General features: G+C 42.5%; 1 protein-coding gene across 3 annotated transcripts in view; it reads left to right on the plus strand.

Moving 5' to 3' along the window:
• COL4A6 (collagen type IV alpha 6 chain) overlaps nt 1-21,429 on the plus strand; it is a 184,616-nt gene that overhangs the window by 111,898 nt on the left and 51,289 nt on the right. For all 3 annotated transcript variants that reach the window (XM_081897303.1, XM_081897302.1, XM_081897304.1), the window contains exons 7-14: nt 3,947-4,063; nt 5,085-5,153; nt 5,885-5,920; nt 6,923-6,985; nt 8,221-8,256; nt 9,732-9,777; nt 11,220-11,308; nt 19,784-19,837. In XM_081897303.1, coding sequence (XP_081753429.1) covers nt 3,947-4,063; nt 5,085-5,153; nt 5,885-5,920; nt 6,923-6,985; nt 8,221-8,256; nt 9,732-9,777; nt 11,220-11,308; nt 19,784-19,837 — 510 coding nt within the window. The remainder of the gene's footprint in view (nt 1-3,946; nt 4,064-5,084; nt 5,154-5,884; nt 5,921-6,922; nt 6,986-8,220; nt 8,257-9,731; nt 9,778-11,219; nt 11,309-19,783; nt 19,838-21,429) is intronic.

The following is a 21,429-nucleotide window of genomic DNA, read 5'->3' on the forward strand; positions in this document are numbered from 1 at the left end:
GAGGGAATCCACTTTTGAACACAACAGGGCTTTAAATTTTGTTTATCATTTCTCAACTGCATAAGTCTGTGATTTTCTTCACCTGAAATCTGGCACTGTGTAGTCCATTCTACCATCTCATTCTGCTGCTCTGCAGCTATATAGTGCCCAAATGAGCAGGCTTAATGCAAAGCATGAATTGACCTATAGCAATGACAGGTACAATTTGAGCTCATCATTTCTGTAAGCTCCATCTCAAATCAAGAAAGCTACTCCAGGCTGTTTATAACATTGTAGAAGCTGGAGAGAATGTAGCCCACAAACAGTCTGTAGTATTATCTAGTTATCTACTTGTGGGTAGGAGCTGCTGGCCTTTATTTGCAAACACATATAATTATCATTTCCACTGAATGAGCTTGTCCCTAGAGATATCTGCAGCCTTCTGGCTGTAAATCTAAATACATAAAGATATGTATAAAGAATTGCACGTGTTTGCTTTGAATAGTCACAGTTCAGTGTTTATATTTTATTACTGTATGGTGTGTTGACACAAGATACTTTACTCCTAAACCGCACACGAGAGATTACAATAGCAGACTCTCCTGCTTTTAAAGGGAGTAGCTTTTAAACAGAGAGGAAGCTGGGCAGGGGATGTACCAAGAACTGCAAATCAGGAGTTTCCACCAGTGTGGGCTAATTTTCCCAATAATCCTTTAGCGGGACCTTTGCCAACTCCTAATTTCATTTCATTTTATTGTTGTTGCTGCCAGCACAGTTTGAACTGCTGCAGTTTATACATTAAATGCATTAGCTAGACAATACCTTCTGGAGAGTGTGAAACAAAGAAAATATCTTTTAAAACCACACAGCTACTTGGGGGGCATTTCACACACAGCCCCGCCATACATCTCTGCGATGATTGAGATTGGGGGAAAGCTCCTCCCAGTTTGAAAAGCAGCCCACCCACAAATCAGCACTGTATAGTTGGAACTGGCTTATATGTATACAAGGTTGTATCTCAAATAGCACCATGTTAAAGTCACCTAGTAGTGTGCTTGTTCTGCCAGCGGAACCTTGTTCTGCAAGATCTAAGCAGGTTGCCAGTAACTTTGTATTGTTTTATTTATTTATTTCATAAAATTTATATGCTGCTTAGGGACGCGGGTGGCGCTGTGGGTTAAACCACAGAGCCTAAGACTTGCCGATTAGATGGTCGGCAGTTCGAATCCCTGCAACGGGGTGAGCTCCCGTTGCTTGGTCCCTGCTCCTGCCAACCTAGCAGTTTGAAAGCACGTCAAAGTGCAAGTAGATAAATAGGTACCACTCTGGCGGGAAGGTAAGCAGTGTTTCCATGCGCAGCTCTGGTTTGTCAGAAGTGGCTTAGTCATGCTGGCCACATGACCCGGAAGCTGTACGCCGGCTCCCTCGGCCAATAAAGCGATATGAGCGCCGCAACCCCAGAGCCGGCCACGACTGGACCTAATGGTCAGCGGTCCCTTTACCTTTTTATATGCTGCTTGATTGTCCGGGGGCGTGGAGGGGGTGGACGTCTGAAAGTGGTTTACAAAGAAACAATGAAATTATCAATAAAAACAGTTGAAATCAGCTTAAATAGTTCAAACAGTTTAGAACGTTCAAAGATAAACTAGAAACAGGTTAGAACTTGTCAACGTTCGACATATCCAGGGATACTTACCTGAACAGAAATGTTTTTCGCAGGTTCTGAAAAGAGTTCAGTGAAGGTGCCTCGCTGGTGTCAGTAAGCAGGGAGTTCCACAGTGAAATATCTATTTCTTGCAGAAGCATTGGAATCTTTTGTTGGGCAATGTTAGAACCCACCTTCACACTGGCAGAGAACATTGGCTATATCCTCTATTAGATCCCCTCCTCTGACAGTGGGCTCCCTTGGGTTTACCTGGCAGTAGTAGGCAGCAACAGCACTTTAGGTACATTTGTGGGAGTTGGAATCCGACAACATCTTTAGGACCACAGGCTCTCCACCACTGCTTTGCAAAATCAGCCTATCTCTGATGTGACCAACATTGTGCCCACTAGTGGTTCTTGGACTCCCATCAGCCGTGGCCAGCCCCAGGGCTGATGGGAGTTGTAGTCCAAAAACATCTAGAGGGTTGGCTACCTCTGGGATGTGGTATACTTTATTTATCAGTGATGTCTGTCAGACAATGCAAAAACCTTGAATAAGCTCTGCCTCTCAGTTCTTGAGAGTTTGATATGGTGGTTTTGGTTCATACAATACTGAGAGAGTAACCCAGATTAAGTAGGACCCTTCAGAATTATGTGCCCTTTACAGTGAGGATCCAGAGGTGCACATTTTCTTAAAGCTGCAGCTGCTGCCATCTAGCGTCACAATTCTCTTCAGAGCAATAATAGCCCTTAGGAAAGAGCACAGAGATAAACCCACCAGTCCTTCTTTTCCATGTTCGAATGTTGTCTTAGGGTGTCCCCAGACTGGCAGAATTTTGCAGGAGGGATTAAAGGAGCATGCAGAGATATTTAGGTGCATGCAATTAAAAGTGGATTAAAATGCTCTGTCAACCAAGTGCAACAAATCCACTTTTAAAAAGGAGTGGAGTACAGCAGACTTGCAACTTGCACACATTTAACTTGCACGACCACAGCTTTACATGCTTGGTGATAGGCCAGCAGACACAGAACAAATTAAACACACACGGAGTGGAAAGAGCTTTTCAAGCTCTTCACCTTGCTTACCAAGCTCTGGGAAGGTCCCGTAAGGGCTTTAGAGGCCTCTGCAAAATCTCCTAGGGCCATCTGAGATCTGCCAAAGGTTTCCAGAGCCCGAGCAAGACCTTCCCAGAGCCCAATAAGTCAGGAAGAGAGCTTAAAAAGTTCTTTCCACACTGGGCTTGCCTGCCACAGAAAGAGCTTTTATGTTCCTCACCTTGCATGAGGCATGCCTACTTTGAAAAGTTATGGATGGTCACATGAGGGAAGCTCCGGGGTTGTTTTGACTGTACATGATTTTGGCTTTACATGCTTACCTTCCCAATCTAATCTCAAGTGAAGCTTAATAATTTCATAAAATGTACATTTTCTATAAAAAACAAAACAGGTGATTGGATATCTTCACATATTCTATCTTGCGCCTTAAAGCGGGCACCTGAGGAGGAGACTTTTCAGTTTTCAGTGGCACTGGAACTGTGAGTCAAATGCAACCTGCCTCTGAATGTGGAGGCTTCGTATCATATTTGGAAACTTAAGCTAGTGCAGAATTCAGCGGCCATGTTGCTCACTGGGGCAAGATGGTTTGAGCATATTACACCAGTCCTGGTCTAACTGCACTGGCTGCTGATTAGTTTCCAGGACCAATTCAAAGTGCTGGTTTTGACCTATAAAGCCTTAAGTGGCTCAGGACCACAATACCTCAAGAACCGCCTCTCCACATATAAACTGACCCAGACTCTGCATTCATCATCTGAGGCCCTTCTTCATGTGCCTCCTCCTTGTGAGGTTGGGAGGGTGGGGAACTACTGAAAACCATCCCCAGGGTGTTCTCCATGATCGACTTGAGACATGCAGAATGAGGCAGCCCTTAAAGCATCCAGAGGTTGGGGAGTTCTGATGATGTATAAATAATAATTACCCATCCTGAGAGCTTTTGTGTTCATTTCCATGTAGACTGAAGATCTGCAAGTGTGTTCCTTTGTTTTCTCCAGTGCGCTTGCTATTGCAAATGCATGATAAAGAACGCAGTAAGTGTATTACCACTGGGTTCTGAGTTAGCGCACGTAGGTCATTATTGTTCAGCTATGCTTTTGTTAACCATTTTATTTTTGTCTATTTGGCTAAATCATTTTTTTTTCATTAGTTTTGATAAACTGATTCCTCTTACAGCAACTGTTTACATCATTGTACATTTTTTAAAGTCCAAAGATGTTTGCAAAATGCTAATCTTAATGCACTATTTTCTTTTTCTCTCTTTGCACAGGGACATCCTGGTCAGCCAGGACACAGAGGCTTGCCTGGCCTGGATGGCTGTAATGGCACTATTGGGAGTCCTGGGGTTCCAGGACCAGATGGATTTCCTGGCGTGCAAGGTCCCCCGGTAATTCGTTGTACTGCCTTATGTTAAGTAGGGCTGCCATATGTCTAAAATTTCCCGGACAAAGCCGGGATTCAGCCGTCGGAAACAGCACCCTGGCGGAAATAGCTTTAATGCACCCAGGTGGAAATCCAGACATATGGCAGCCCATGTCAGAAGTGTAGATTTTGGTGTACAGTGGGTCGGGTTGCGAACGTGATCCGTGTGGGATGCACATTCACAACCCGCAGCGCCTGCAACCTACAGCAGCAGCGCACTTGCACACACGCGGGTTGCAATTTGGCTGTTCTGCGCATGCGCGACTGCTGAAACCCGGAAGTAATCCATTATGGTACTTCCAGGTTTTGGCGGTCCGCAACCCGAAAAAACGCAACCTGAAGTGTCTGTAACCCAAGACATAACTGTATTTCCTTTTCACTCTTTGAAATATGGCAACCCTATGTTTGGAGAGTTGGGAAGGCATTCTGTCCAAAACTATGGAAAGCCACTGTTACAGGGCTTACAGGGTTACAGGGAGCAGTGGTGTGGTATAAGGTAGTTTTGCAGATAAGTCGGGGGGGGGGAACCTTTTTGAGCCTAAAAGCCGCTTGCCCCTGCCGGCAACCTTTCTGAAGGTGGGTGAAGTCAGATGCAAATGTGGGAAAAGTGATGGCTATAACTGCTACCTTCCTAGCATGGAGTGCATCCCATCCCATGTATAGTTCAGAGGTTTCTACACACACACACACAGAGACACCACACACATACCTTGCTCATCTCTCCAGCTCTTCCCAGGCAAACAAGAGGCACTGTCCCAGTCCAAGAACATATTCAGACCTGTTAAAAGCACTCAAGGAGGTTGTGGCCTTGGGAGAGTTCTGGGAGGTACAAGGTGAACAATTGGGTCCTGCTTATATCCATTTGCTTTTTGGCACTGGTTTCAGGAATGTTCAAGTTTTTGCTTTCTACCCCTGCCCCTTGTTTTTTTTAAGAGAAACAAACATGCTTGACTGGTTGGATTTTTTGTTTTTATGTGTCTATATAGGGTGACCCTGGACCAAAGGGGCCAAAAGGCGAGCCTTCTTTTGCCCAGGGAGTTTTTAAGGGAATGAAGGTAAGATATGTTCAAACAAGGGAGAAATGGAAGCATGCATAATACTTTCTCCAGCCTTCTCAAACCTGGCACCCTCCAGATATTTTGCACTATGACTGCGCTGACTGGGGCTGATGGGAGCTGTAGTTCAAAGCATCCAAAAGGCACCAGGGACTCAGCTATACAGCTGCAAATACAATGTTTCAAGTGTGTTGTAAAGTGTATTATACAAATGTGACACGAGATGGTGATGGTGAGCCATGAGAAATTTAATATATTTTTCAAACTTTTTTTTTAAAAAAAATTCACAATGTTTTTTTATATGTGTCTAGATTCCACCCAGGCTGAGGAAAGCTGGTCCAAGACATTTCATTTTGTTGCTTGTGTTATGGTTGGGGGGGGGGCATTTTCTGCAAGTGACTGCAATCAACTGTTTACAATTTTCATACCTGTTTGTATTGCTCATGCATACAGGGCATAAATGAATAGAAATGTATATTTTATTTTTGACATTTAAAAATAATTTTGCCTCTATCTGAGGCTTAATCATGGATTTTTATTTCTTAATGTTTATCTGAGCCAGTAAGGTAGATGTTTCACTCAGTAATGTTGCATCTTAGCATGTAGGTAATAGTTAACCAGTTGTTGTGATAATGGTAGTAAGAGTAATAGTATCATTATCATCATCTGCATTAAAGCATTTGTTTGAATATTTAATTTCGGCTTCATCAAAGGCTATTGTTGTTGTTTAGGGAGAAAGAGGTCGTTCCGGATTGGATGGTGCAGTTGTAAGTTTGTTTTCCATACACTCTCATTTCTGATAAAAGCTTTGAATCTTGACAAGCAGCTCCTTAAGAGAACCAAAATGCATCTTTGTGTTATTTATGTTTGCTGTCCTGGGATTGTGCTGTTTATTTGAAATGCTGAATACAGATATCATCATCCCAAAGACCATGAGCATTTCTGGATGGTGTGGGATCAATTCTCATACTATGTCTGCTTTTATAGCTGCACACCAAGTTCTAGTTGCTCATACCACACGTGGAGTACTGCCTATGTTAAGGCTGATGGCATGTGCTGAACTCCGCTTGCACTTATTTTTAGTGCACTGTTGTGATCCTTAGTTTTCTTCTTGGGACCACCCATGAAAGAGCATGCAAGAGATTCAAGCTCACCAAATTCTGCTCACGACATTGATCTGCAAATAACTGCTGCACTGTATGACAACGGCAGGTGGATCTGGTGTACACAATGGACTAGTACACACAGAACAATTTCAGCTTAATGAACCATGGTTCTTAATTGAGGACAAGTGTCATGCCCACTTGCTCCCTCCTTTCCTCACACATTGGTTTTGATGCTCCAGTTGTGGTTTCGTGTTCCATCCATTAAAGAATCAAATCCCGGTTTCGCATTCTAGTTCGTAAACTGAGATTAAGCCACAGTTTCTCAGTTCACATGTAATGTGAAACTATTGTTTCCACTATCCACAGTAGAAGCAGCCCAAGAGATGCACAAGGGAAGGGAGGAGTAACAGCAAACTGCATTGGCACTATTTCTGTTCTCACAATTTTAAAGATGAGATCACTATTTCTGAACCAGCAAAGCAGCTACCATAACAAATAAATAGGAATAACCATTCCCTAAAATGGGAAGGATTATTCTCCATTAATTTGCCTGCATATGATTTTTTGTGCACAAGGGAATAATACATGCATGTATGGCCCGTTATTCTCGACCCTAAAGCCTATGATATTGCAAGTTATATTCCCTAATGTTTCTTTTTCCAGGGACCTAAAGGTTTCCCTGGCCCTACTGGTCCTATTGGCCCAGGTGGGCTACCTGGCTTTCCGGTAAGTCACTCTTTCTGTTTGCCCTCCTTGCCATTAATTATAATGTTTCCTGCTATAGTCATTTTGCTATATTCATATTTTTTTTTGTCAGTTGTGCAGAGCTATATTTTTGCTACTAATGTTGGTAGCTTAAATTTTTAGGTGTTATTTTTATAGCAGTCCATAATGTTAAAATAGTTTCTTTGAGAAAACACACAAGTGCAGTTAATGAATGACTGATCGTGGAAATGAAGCCCCTCCCTCCTTTCCCTAGAGACAATGCAGCAATTCATCATTGAGGCCGAGATCCTAAGTGCACTTAACTAGAGTTTAGTTGTATTGCTGCTCTTTGAACCTGTGAATGGTTTATATTTTCTATGGAGCAGAGTAACCAAAGTGATGCCTTCCAGATGTTGTTGGACTCAGCTGTGCTTCAGTGGTTCTGCTCCTATCTCCAGGGCTGCTTTGGTGCCATGGAAGTTGCCCTGCGGTCATCCCGGAGGGCTCCGTCTCTTCCCCTAGGCTAAAATCTGTATGGCGTTACTGGGAGCTGTCATGAGGAGACTTAGAACAAAGTGTCATCAATATGCAGATTACACCCATCTCTGTCTCTCTTGTCCACCTGAATTGGGAAAGGTGGTTGAGGTGTTAGACCCCTGCCCGGAGGTGGGGATGGGCTGAGTATGGGCCCAGTAAACTGAAGCTGAATCCTGAAAAGACAGAGGTCCCAGGTCCTCACTTTGCAGAGGTGATGAAACAGCCTATTCTGGACAGGGTTGCACTCCCATGGATGCAGCAGCTCTGCAGTTTGCGGTCGCTCCTGGATTGAACACTGTCACTGAGCTCTAGGAATACCTTTTTCCAGCTATGACTGGTTCGCCATCCTTATTGGGGAGGAGATGCTTTGGCCTTGGACGCACACAGCATTATTTAAAAGTTAGGGCAACATTTAGTGGCATGGGTGAGTGGGGAGGAAAGAGGCCGTTTCACTTCCCACCAGAATTAGGGGAGAGATGTGTCATCTGCTCTCACCCATTCATTCTCTGTGCTTCTGTGCTTACATTTGCAGTATACTCTACAGTAAACAACTGTTAATTTTTGGATAGTAAGACAGACACCCACCCTTCATTTCTTTTTGTGCCTGTCTTTGCTTCTTCTTTTTCTGTTTTCATGCCCATGCCTTAAAAAAATTTGACATCCCAGCCAAGTGTAAATTCCTATATGTAATTTTTTTGGTTTTCTTTTTTTACATTTAGGGGCCACCAGGTCCACCTGGCCCCCCAGGTCCTGTGGTAAGTATGTTTGATTATTGCCTTGATTCTTGGATTTTAGACATTTCCATTCATTAGATAACGTTGTTTTTCCTTGCATCCTTTAAGCAACATCAAAGCTTTCGGATCAAATATGGTCGTCTAGCTTCAGGCATGCTTGGAGGAAACTATTACATATACTTATCTGGATCCATTTCAACCTGGCATCAGGCCTGGGCATGGTACTGAAACTGCCTTGGTCATCCTGGTAGATGGCATTTGCTGGGAGAGAGATGCAGGAAGTTCAATTTTGCTTGTTCTCCTTAATCTCTCAGAGATTTTTGATACTGTTGACATGGAGTCTCTGGTGGTACTGTGTTTCAGTAGTTCTGCTCCTTCATCCAGGGCCGTTTCCAGAAAGCAGTCAAAAGAAGCTACTATTCGATGCCATGAGAACTTTTCTGTGGTGTCCTGTAGGTTCCATCTTCTCCCCATGCTATTTAAGATATATAGAAAGCCACTGGGAGCTGTTATCTTGAGTGTCAGCAATTTGTGGACGACACTCATCTCTAACTCTCTGTTCCATCTAAATCAGGAGAAGTCATGGAGGTGCTAGGCAGGTGTTTGGAGGCTGTGGGCCTGGATGTGGGCCAAGAAATTGAAACTGAACCCTGTAAAGGCAAAGGTGTTTTGTGTTCTAAGTTCTCAAGTCCAAGAGGTGTGAAGATGGCTTGTACCGTGGAAGGAGCAGGTTCATAGCTTGGAGGTGTTCCTGGATCCAGCATTGTCACTAGAGACCAATTGGCCTCATTGGCTAGAAGTATATATTTCTAGTTCTGGCTGGCTTGCCAGCTTTGCTCCTTATGGCCAGAAAAGACTTTGCCAGTAGCTTTCAGATTGGATAATGGCAATGCTGCTCTTGAAGATGACTCAGAAACTTCAGCTGGTCCAATATGCAGCGGCCAGATTACTGTTTATACTGGTCCAATATGCAGCGGCCAGATTATAGGAGCCTTTGGGACTCCTATAACCCCTGTTTTGAAACAGCTATACCAGCCCCCCATCAGGTGTTAAGACCAGTAGAGGGGGGGCTCTTTGTAGTTCTACAGCTCCCAGAAGCTCAAGGGGTGGCAGCCCAGGACAAGGCATTCTCCATGGCAGCCCAAGCTGTGGAATTCCCTCTCCACAGAGGTGCATCTGACACCTTCACTCTACAGCTTTCAGTGAATGCTTTACCCTGGCCTTTGACACCTGAGATATGTGTTTTCAGGGCCCAATCAATTCCTGTTTCTGCCATTTCTTTTAAAGGGTTTTAGTTCTGAATTTTAAATCATTATAATAACCCATCCTGCAACCTGCTAGTGAAGGGAGGTAATAAATGAATGTAATAACAAGAGCACTATGCATTAGTTATTTTAGGAGATTCTTGATTTGTGTTTTTTTGCTCATTTTCCTACAAATCTGAAACAGGTTTATGTTTCATAATACATTGCTTATTTGGTTTTGGTTTTCAACAGGGTAACAGTGGCCTAGTTTTCCAAGGAGAAAAAGGAGCAAAGGCAAGTTCAATTTATTTTGGCTTTGCCATGTGTTGATATTTGGAAATGGGCTTAGGCATCCTGCTAATGGTTATCCCAGCCATTTAATCCCCAGTTAGGAACCTCATTTGATTCATCAAACGAAAGGAGTTACTCAGGAGCAAATGTATCAACAACCCTAACCATTTCCAGTGTTTGGTCTTGAAGCCCTAGAGAGCTACTGCGAGTCAGATCAAATACTACTGGAATCAGGGGCAGAGGAAGGGGTGTGTGGTGGGTGCAGGCCGCCCCTGGTGTCACCACTGAGAGAGGTGACAAAATGCCGGGTGGCACTCACCGCAGTGCCTGCAGCACGCCTGAGCCACACATCTCTCCTGGGAGAGGCGTGGTGGCTTGGGTGCACGCAGGCTCCGTGCTGCCCAAACGGTCCACCTGCTGCTTTCCCCCCAGCTGTAGGGCAGCTGAGTGGGAGGAGGTAGGCAGACTCCGGAGGCCCAATAGTGCACCCCGCCCCATGACCTTCCAAGGAAAACCCAAATTGCCATTTACTCCAGTTGAGTGCTAAAGGGCGGATGGAATTCCCCAGGGGGGAAAGCAACAGGACCAGAGGAAATATGGATAAGCCCTGAGTCAGAGTAGCGACCCATTCAACTCAGGTCCCACTATACATTCAAAACAGTTTCCCTCAAAACTCTTAATTCAAGCTTCATTTGACTGATATTTGGTTTGTATAGCAGCTGTTCTGGAGAGACTGACCCCATTGCTATCTTTCCCCCTGAATATGATAAATAGAAAGTCAGATCCAAAGTTGTACTCCACTGAATCCTCTTTCCTTGATGAAGCAGTCTTAAGAATACAGGGAAAGGCTGCTGCTGAGTGGCAGAGCAGCTGCTTTTAATGAAGAAGGTCTTCATTTCAGTCCCCGGGCATCTGCAGGTCAGGGCTGGGAAAAGGCCCTCTGCCTGATACCTTGGGCAGCTGCTGCCAGTCATTGTAGAAATACTGAGCTAGAGGGATCAAGGACCTGACTCATTATAAGGCAACTTCCTATGTTTGGTCAGCTGGGCTGAGCCAAGGGTTCAGTCTAGTCCAGCACCCTCTTCCTACAGTGGCCAACCAAATGCCTGTTGAGTGCAGAAGCTTTCCTTTGCTATCTTTCCCACCAACTTGCAATTCAGGCTGCTATCCTGTACCCACGGGGCTCTTTACCAAACCAAATTTCGGGTGGACTTTTCTCACCTAGAATATCTACCAGTGTTCATAACCAACAACACCCACTCAGCCCCTTCTAAGTTTCCCTTGCACTCAGCATGTCTTTTGACAACTGATGTGTGATTCCAGCTTCTGGGATTTCCAAGCTTTTTTTTTCTTTTGGCTTTAAAACCCCTTGAATGTGCTTTACCCATGCAAGGCATACATTCTAAATTGCCTCATGCCTCATTCATAATCTTTTCCTCCAATAGGGAGATGTTGGGCTTCCAGGGCCCGCTGGTCCTCCACCTTCTACAGGGATCCAGGAATTCATGGGATTCCCCAAAGGACAGCAAGGAGCTAAGGTTTGTCTTTAACTTTGGAATCTCCCATCCCATGTTTAGTGTGAAATTGGGAGAACCCACTGAATTGATCTTTTGGTAGATTGGTTCTCTGGCTTGGCCAGATGATGTTGATGCTTTGAGTTGTGGCAGAAGTCAGACCAAGCCAAGCCTGAATGTTTTGTTATAGGAATTCTAAGGTCTCAAATATAGAATAAATGTTCATAATTGTACAAGGCAAACACACATACATAAGTATAGTGTCTGAAATAGTAAGGAGAGCAATCCTGAAGCCATTTTGACTCTCCCAAATGGACCCCCAATATTTCTCTGCATGGAGAAAGGAAATGAAAGCTTTCCTTTTTTTTTTCATATATTTTTATTGAATTTTAGCAACACAAAAAAGAAAAACTTATTTGTATCCCATTACATCTCATCTCTCTTCTCTGTTTAGACCTCCCTCAACTTTCCCGACAATCTTTCGCACCCTCTATCCTATCTACACATTTCTTAGCTTCAACATTACCATTAAACGTTACAATTCTTTCTATGTTTCTCTTTGCATAATGTTCCTCACTCTTTCACAAAGCTTCTTTGAGACACACTAACGTTGTCTGTTCCTCACATACGATTTCCAAATAATCCGTAAATTTCCCCCAGTTTTCCAAAAATTTCTGATCTTTTTGATATCTTATTTTGCCTGTTAATTTGTCCAATTCTGCGTAATCCATAAGTTTAGCCCTCCAGTCTTCCAGAGTCGGGACCTCTTTTCCTTTCCAATTCTGGGCCACCAGCATCCTTGCCGCCGTAATAGCATATTGAAAAAATTTACAGTCTTTCCTTATTATATCCCTTCTTGTTATTCCTAATAGAAAAATTTCCGGTTTTTTAACAAAATTATATCCTAATATTTTCTTCAGTTCACTGTGTATAGTCCCCCAAAATTCCCTTATTTTGCTGCACTCCCACCACATGTGCATGAATGTACCCTCCTTCTCTCCACACCTCCAACATTTATTACTGATTTTATACATTCTAGCTAATCTTACTGGCGTCAGGTACCATCTATACACCATCTTCATTGAGTTCTCTTTTAGGGAGACACAGGCTGTAAATTTTATGTTTTCGTTCCATATTTTGTACCAATCATCTATTTCTATGTTTTGTCCCAAATCTCTGGCCCATTGAATCATCGTATCTTTCACCCCCTCATCCATCGTATACCATTCTAACAAGATTTTATACATTTTTGAAATCACCTTATGGTTGTTATTCACTATTTCTATTTGAAATTTGGATTCTCTTTCTCTATACCCTTTTTCTTTTTCATCCCTCTTAAACATTTCGTTTATTTGGAGGTAGTGTAGCCAATCATAAACCTGCCCTTTTATTTCCTCGTATGGTTTTATCCTCCATTTTCCCCCTTCCTTCCTCACCAATTCTCCATAAGTCGCCCAGTTGTCTCTCATATTAACTTTTTTAACTGCCAACACCTCTAATGGGGACAGCCAATGTGGGACTCCGACTTCCAGAATGTTTTTATATCTATCCCATACCTCCAGCAAGGCTCTCCGAAAGATATGGTTTTCAAATGATTTATAACCCTTTTTCTTCTCCTTCCATAAATGGGCGTGCCATCCAGCTCTATTATCGAATCCTTCCAGATCTAACAGCTTTGTGTTTTTCAGGTTGATCCATTCTTTCAGCCAACATAAGCATGCTGACTCATAATATATCTTTAAGTCGGGCAGGGCAAAACCCCCCCTTTCCTTTGCATCTATCAATAATTTATGTTTAATTCTTGGTTTTTTCCCCTGCCAAACATATCTTGCGATCAACCTCTGCCATTCTTTAAAAATCAACGTTCCTTTTAAGATCGGTAGCATTTGGAATAGGAATAACATTTTGGGCAATACTGACATCTTAATTAGAGAAATTCTGCCCCAAATGGATAATTTTAGTCTATTCCATATTATCAAGTCCTTCTTAATTTTATTCCATGTCGGTGTATAGTTATTCTGGTATAGGTCGATATTTTTTGGGGTCAGCCAAATTCCTAAGTATTTCACTTTTTTGACGATTTCAATTCCTGTTTGTTGCTGCAATTCTTCCGTCGCTGATTTCTCCATATTTTTAACCATGATTTTTGTTTTCTTCCTATTTATTATGAACCCCGCTACCTCTCCAAATTTCTCAATTTCATCCAATATTTCTGTAGCTGACTCCAGCGGATCTTCAGCCGTCAGCACCAAGTCATCTGCGAAGGCTCTTACTTTATGTTGGTCTTTTCCTACCGCCACCCCTTTTATTCTTTCTTTTTTCCTTATTGAGTCTAGTAACACCTCCAGAACCATGATGAATATCAATGGGGACAGTGGACAGCCTTGTCTAGTGCCTTTTGAGATTTTTATTTCTTCTGAAATCACACTATTTACTATCAATCTGGCTCTTTGCTCCGTGTATATCGCCTTTACTCCGTTGAGAAAATCGTTGCCCATATCCCTCTGTTCGATGTTTTTCAGCAGAAAGTCCCATGATACATTATCAAATGCTTTTTCAGCATCCACAAACATTAGCATTGCCTGCTTCTCATTCCTAGCAGACAGATATTCTATAATATTTACAATATTTCTCACATTGTCTCTCATCTGTCTGCCGGGAAGGAAGCCTGCCTGATCTTCATGTATAATTCCTTGTAAAACCTTTTTCAGCCTTTCTGCCAGTATCCCTGCGAAGATTTTATAATCCGTATTCAATAGGGAGATTGGCCTATAATTTCTGACTTGCGTCAGATCTGCATCGTCTTTTGGAATAAATGTTATGAGTGCTTCTCTCCACGTCTCCGGAATCTCTTTCTCCTTCAAAATCATATTCATCACTTCTTTCATTGGTTGTGTCAGAGTTGTCTCTAGTTCTTTATAGTACCTTGCTGTAAAGCCATCTGGTCCCGGGGCTTTTCCATTTTTCAGTTTTTTGATTGCCTCTTTTATCTCTTCCAATCTTATTGGGGTGTTCAGTCTCTCTTGTGCCTCTGTTGGAATCTTCTGTACTTCTTTCTCTTTTAAATATCTTTCTATTTTCCTTGTGTTGTTCTTTTCTTTCCTTCTATACAGTTGTTTGTAGAAATCCAAAAGTCCTTTCCTAATCCCCTTAGGGTTGGTTATCTCCTCTCCACCCACCTCTATTTTGTTTATTGTATTTCGCTCTTTTCTTTCCTTAGTCTGCCATGCCAGCCACTTCCCTGCTTTATTTGCAAATTCAAAATTCTTTTGTCTTAATCTTTTAATATTCCATTCAACTTCTTTGTTTATCATCATTTCGAACTCCTTTTGCAACACTTTAATACTTTGTTTGATTCTGGCATTATTTGGCTCTTTTATCAGTTTCTGTTCGTTTTCCATAATTTGTCTTAATAGTTCCTTCTTTTCCTTTTCTCTATTCTTTCTTTTAATCGAATTCTGTTGGATAAAGTACCCCCTCATCACCGCCTTGCCTGCGTCCCAGACCACACTCTTCTTCGTTCCTTTGTCCCAATTATCTTCAAAATATTCTTTCAATTTCTTCTTCGCCTCTTCAATTACCTTTTGATCATCCAATAAGTAGTCGCTCATTTTCCATCTAAACGATCTTTCTTCCAAACTCTTGATTTCTATTTCCAAAGGACTGTGATCTGAGATTACTCTTGGTTGAATTTCTACCTGGGATATTCTCGGTGCCAGCTCATTTGATATCCAAATTTGGTCAATTCTGGACATAGATTCATTTGGGTCGGAGTAGAATGTGAATTCTTTTCTTAGTGGGTATCTCAGCCTCCAGATGTCTATTAGATTACAGCTCTTTATCATTTCAAAAAAAGACTTAGGTAACTTCCCTTCTTTTGAGCTGTTATTCCTTAGTCTATCCATTTCTAAGGAGACCACCCCGTTCATATCTCCCATCAAAACTATCTTTTGGTCTGCAAATTCTAATAGTTTGTCCTCCAATTTTTTGTAAAATTCGGATTTATTATCATTTGGCGCATAGATCCCGACCACTATTATTTTTTCACCTTGCCAATTGATCTGAATTGCCATCATTCTTCCTTCATCGTCTTTGAATATTTGTTGGGCTTCTATTTTGCTTTTGACGTACATTACCACTCCTCTCTTCTTCTTTTTATCTGAGGATATAAATTCATTGCCTAATCTCTTATTAATCAGGATCCTTCTGTGACCCCTTGCGATGTGGGTCTCTTGTAGACAAATTATGTCTAAGTTTTTCTTCTTTAAAAATTGTTCCACCTTGTTGCGTTTTTTCTTTTCATTCAAGCCATTCACATTCCAGTTCCAGATTTTTAAAGCCATATTATTTTACTTAAATGTATTTAGATGCCTTCCTCCTCTTCTTCCTCCTCTTCCTCTCTCGCCTCTTCTTCCTCCTGTTTCTCGTCTCTCTGGCTGTTTTTCCTCTTTGTCTCTTCTCCTCCTGATGCGCCCTTATCCTCTTCCTCCTCTTCTGCCGTCAGCTCTTTGTATTTCCTTTGAAATTTACTTATCTCTTGCGGATTGGTCAGTCTATGCCTTTTGCTCTTGTAAAAAAAGGAGATCCCCTCGGGGAACTCCCATTTAAATTCTATATTATTCTTTTTGAGAGTTTGGACTATTGCTTTATAGGGGTCTCTCCGTTTCAATAATCTAATTGGAATGTCCTTGAAAATGATTGTGTAGCTACCGTCTATAATTAGCCTTTTTTCTCTATTTTTTTGAAGGACCAAATTTCTCATGTCCCTATCTTTGAAAATTATGAGGCAGTCTCCTGGATATTTCTTCACTTTGTTTGTTTTAACCCTCATTCTGAAGACGTTCGATATCATATTTGCTACTTCACCTTCCTGGAGTTCCAGCCACCGCGCCAGCTCTACTATTAACTTTTGTCTGATATTCTCATTCTGCGTTTCTGGTATCCCTCTCATCCTCAGATTTGCTTCCCGTTGTCGAAGCTCACTCATAGAGATGGCATCCCACATTTCTTCTTGGGTTTTGTTGGTCTCCTGGAGTCCCATCTTAGTTTTATCTTCTTCTCGCTTTAATTCTCTTATTTCCGTTTTTATCTTTTTCATCCCCTCTTCTAATGCTTGGGTTCTTTTAGATACTTCCTTAATTTGCCCTTTGAGTTCTCTTACTGTCTCATCTATTTTCTTATCCATTTTTCCAATTCTTGCGTCTACCTGTTCAATTTTTGATTCTAAGTTCTTTTCACTCTGTCTAATTTCACTGAACATTTTTAATATTTCTGCTCTGAAATCAGATTCTTGTTTGGACCCCTTTCTTTCAGTTGGGGTCCCCCCCTCCCCTACCTTTTTCTGCGTGTATGACATTGTGAGATTTTGGTCTGATTCCGCTGAACCGTTTAAATTAAACCCAGTATACCGTTTTCCCTTCTTCCCACTTCCCGGAGAACCAACTCCCCCCTCCCCCAACAGAAAACTCAATTTAGAAAAAGAATGAGGAAGTCTATATTCCAGTTCCCACTGTCTCCTTAAGTTTGCAGTCTTTGCGAATTTGGTCCGATTTTAGTCTTCTTACTTCTTGCCACCAATTAGGCTAATCCGTTAAATATGAGGATTCCAACTTCACTTCCAAAATTTAATACCCCAGTTCCCTTTTCTTTCTTTCTGAGTCTTCTTGCCCCCAATTGGGCTAATCCCCCTTTCACTGTCTTCCAATCCTGTTTTATCTTCTTGCCCTCAATTGGGCTAACTCCTTTTGGCCGCGATTGAAATCACTTTCCAGAGGCTCCGGAAGCCCCTTAGACAGCGCTCTGTTTTTCGCTTCCAACCCAGTTCCGATGAGTCGGGTGGGTAGGAAGAATAAATGAAGTAGTGATATATTACAATAGTATATTGTGTTGCAGCTTCCTCCTCTACCGCAAGGGCGCTGTTAATCCTGCTAGCCAGGGGGGAGTGAGTGTCTTGAAAGGGCAAAAGAAGAGGAGAGCACCCCAAATCTCAAATCTCCGCTGTGTTCTAATAAGGATTTTCTCTCTGAGAGGGAGATAGGGAGGAACCTTTAGTATATTTTGTTTTGTCCACGTCTCTGCTGGGTAGTAAACCCCCTGTCATGCACTCCCCCTCTTATCCCCTCCTCCTTCTCCTGGTACGTGCTGACCGTGGGGGAAATAATGGCGTCTCTTATTTCTCTTATCTTCTCTCACGCAGTACTTTCAAAAGATCGCACTATCCTTTCTTTCCTTCTACCTTGTCACAGGCTGGGGAAACAGGTACAAAGTCCGTCCAGAGATTATATTGTTTCTTTTGGCTCTCCCCTTGCCTTCCTCCCCTGCTACTTAATATCCAGCACTTTAGAAAGTTTTCAGGGAGAGAGAGTTCTGTCCGCTAGCGACTCGTACGTTTTTTTCCGCTTTGCTTAGCGCTCTGCGTCTAATGCGATCTCGGGTGGAAGTTAAGCTCTCTTAAATTCTTCTTTTCCAACTCGAATTTTAGCTTAATCAAACTTGTACAGCCTCCTTCTTTAATTCGAAATTGTCCTTTTATCTGAGAATCTAGCGTTCCTCCTCCAGGCTCGGGGCTTCGCTCCCCAGAGGCAGTTATGGCTTCCCTCAGCCCGCTTCCCCCCCCGCCGTGCTCTTCGCTCCAAAACGGAGTTACCTGACGGCCGGGGATCAGCGTTTCGGCTCCACGGGAACCTCTGTATCCGTATCGTCCTGCAGATACTTTTCAGGGGTTCGCTGCGCCCTGCGACACCCCTATTTTCCCCCGGAGAGTTCGGGATCCTCCGCAACGAAGAGATCCCCGCCTGGCTCAGAGTCTCGCTAGACCGGAAGTCGGAAATGAAAGCTTTCCAATTGTCTTGCACCTCCCTTCAAATACAGTCTGGCAAGTATCTGTTAAGCTGAGCAAACTATAAATATGTGTAAGAGATTCAGGAACTAAAGTATTTACCATCTCAAAGGAATAGCCAGGCTATCCAGAAAATACAATCAAGTAAGGCATTATCAGATAACCTGTCAGACAGGAAAGAAGCAACACTCTCAAATTTCTGCTGGAGACTGCCTCCTTCTTTGATGTACGTATGATGTTTTGGGGGCCTAGGTTTGGGCTACAGGGTAGACAATTTCAAAAGTCTTTATAGGGGCTTGCACACCATTGTTCTGGGTCTCTCCAACCTCCTTGCAAGGAGGGGAGAGAACTCTGTTGCAACAGAAAATTTAAGACCTGCCTTGTGCATGCATTCATCAAAATGCAAACTCAGAAGAGATGGTCTATTTACCTTTTTCCACCTCTTGGTTCTTTATTGAACTGATGCACTGAGAAATCCTTGATTCAGCACTATTTTGGCACACTGTCTTGTGATAACTGGCAGGAATTTGCTTAGAGGTTAGAAGCATCCTTTTGACCTTTTGTTCCCCAGGGAAAAAGCCAAGATAACAATGTGTCTCATGCCCCTAAGGTGATTAAAAATATTTATCAGCCTACTTTGAAATTAGTTATTCAAGGAGGGCAGAGACAATTGAGGCCAGTTATTGCGGATGCTCGATATTTATTCAACTCTGTGAATGATTAACTCACTTGGTCTGATTTCCAGAAGCCTTGATCAATGATTTCCAACACTGTTTTCCCACCACCACCAAGGTGACCTAAGCATTTTGGAACATTTTTTTCTGGTTGTTTGCTTGTTGCTGAGAACTTAAGCTTTCCCAGAAGAGGAAGCAGTCAAAAGGCTTCCCAAGGTTTTAATCATTAGTTTGGGAGCGTTGACATACCACATGCTTCTATACAGAAACCCTCTGAATCGTGAAACTACAGTAACCCAGGTGGAAAATGTAATCTCTTAAGGAAGCAAGTAAGGGCAGACAAATAGCAGCTTTCGGTTTTTATGATGCATGTTTCGCCAGTCATTATATTTTCAAGATGGGTTCATGTGTATTTGCTAAAACACAAGATGAAGTGACTGAGTATTTTTACATATTATCTGGGATTAAATTGGGCCGTCTCAGCTGATTTGGTTAGGCAAGATGGGGCTAGTTTTTTAGTTAATGCTAAACCAGAGCTAAATGTTATGGGCGCAAATCTAGGTTATCCTCAGGTTCATGTACTCCTTCCTTTTCCAGTGCCACAAGCAAGGAGTTTGGAACTTTTGCTTCCATTTTAGATTAATTACTGCTTGCCTGTCATCCACACCCACCAAACTGCTCTTAATGTTAGCAAGCCAACTTCAAAGGATAGTTTAAAATGCTGACTTGTTACAACAAACCATAAGATTAAACACAGTTTAGGGCAGTGTTTCCCAAACTTGGGTCTCCAGGCTGTTTCTGAACTACAACTCCTATCATCCCTGGCTAGCAGGACCAGTGGTCAGGGGATGATGGGAATTGTAGTCCAGAAACAGCTGGAGACCCAAGTTTGGGAAACACTGGATTAGGGTTTGAATGTTCTAAAATGGTTCCCATTTCCTTGGAATTGCCAGTATTTTCTATAAATCCTCTCGCGTCTTTTTTCAGGGTGTTCCTGGTCCTGAAGGCTTTCCTGGTCCTCCTGGGTTTCCTGGTCCTCCAGTAAGTTTGTTTATGCCATGGCACAAGAGTTTGCTATGTTTCCACTCCTCTAGTTCTTTTAATACAAAGGGCTTATAAAGAAGGCATAAAGCCATTGGGAAGGGGGGTGATCTGCGTTTATCCAGACGTTGTTGGACCCAACTCCCAACAGCCACAGCTGGCATGGCTTCTGGTCAAGAATGGTGTGAGTTGCAGTCCAACAACATTTGGAGGTTTCAGATGTTTTATACAGTGGTATAAAATAAGTGAGGTGCAAGAGCCACTTCCCTACATTATCTCTTTGAAGTACTTTGAAGTGCATCTACATGGTGCAATCTCCTGTTGCTGCTCTCCAGCAGCTGAGCACTGACTTGCTAGTCTTCCCCTTCTCCCCACTTTCTTTGGGTGGCCATGATCAAGTTCCACAGACATTAAAACTTAGTAAATCTGATTCCATATAGTCTATAAGGACTAAACATTTTAGGAAATTTTACAACCCCTTTACAGTCCAGTATAAATATTTTAGGAAAATTTACAGCCTCTTTAACAGTCTAAGGAACACTAAGGAATAAATATTTTAGGAAAGTTTTGAAGCATGAGATAAATTATCTGAATTGTATCAGTGTTATGAGCTTTCTTACTTACTATCCCCAAAGACAAATATTCTTTTTGGCTTCTTGGGTTTGTGGTAGTAAACATGATCTATGTTTTGTTGAAGAAGGGAAATGCTCTTTTTTCACACATCCCATTTTTCAGATCAAAGAGTCATGCAGAATGCATGTGGGCATTCCATATGTTCAAGAGCTCTTCCCTTTGCTTGTATGAGCCACAGATAATGCCAGATATATGCATGGGACCCTTGCTGCATACTGTGATGCAGCTGTATGCTCAGCTATGCTCCTGAAACATTAGGTAATGGAGCAGGAAGTCAATGATTTGCAAGGGTTTTGTATGACCAAGTTACCTGAGCCATAGCAGCACTGGTGAGAGAGGACAGCTGAAAGCTTTTCACCCTTTCTTGAAAAACTATGTCACAGCCATCCAGTGAAGTGGAATGTTGGAAGATTCATTAGAGACCAAAAAAAGAGAGTAATTCTTCACACGGTGCAAACAATGGAATTCATTCCCACAAGAGTTACTGATGGCCACCAATTTGGATGGCTTTAAAAGAGCGTTAGACAAATGGAGGAAAAGGCTGTCAATGGCTACTAGCCATCATGGGTACAGTTTGTTCTGCCTCTGTGTTGGAAGAAGTATGCCTTGCTAATACCAGTTGCTGGTAATCGCAAGTGGGGAAAGGGCTTTGCACTCAGATAAGATATATGGGAGGTAGAGCTTCCTGTATTGTTTAGCTCCCTTGCTGTACAGCAGAGGAAGACAACATGATGCCTCCCAGATGTTGTTGGACTACAGCATCCATCTGCCTCAACCAGCATGGCCAATGGTCAGAAATATGGGAGTTGTACAGTGCAGCAACATCTGGAGGGCATCCTGTTGGCTACTCCTGGTCTACATGTAATAGTTTTATGGTTATGCCTAAGAATATCCTCTCTCCTTCCCACCTGCATCCCTTTCCATTTCAGCTCCCTGCCACTGGAAAGCCCTTTCATCTA

This window comes from Podarcis melisellensis (genome assembly GCF_964234715.1).
Source record: "Podarcis melisellensis genome assembly, chromosome: Z".
NCBI classification, from domain to species: domain Eukaryota; kingdom Metazoa; phylum Chordata; class Lepidosauria; order Squamata; family Lacertidae; genus Podarcis; species Podarcis melisellensis.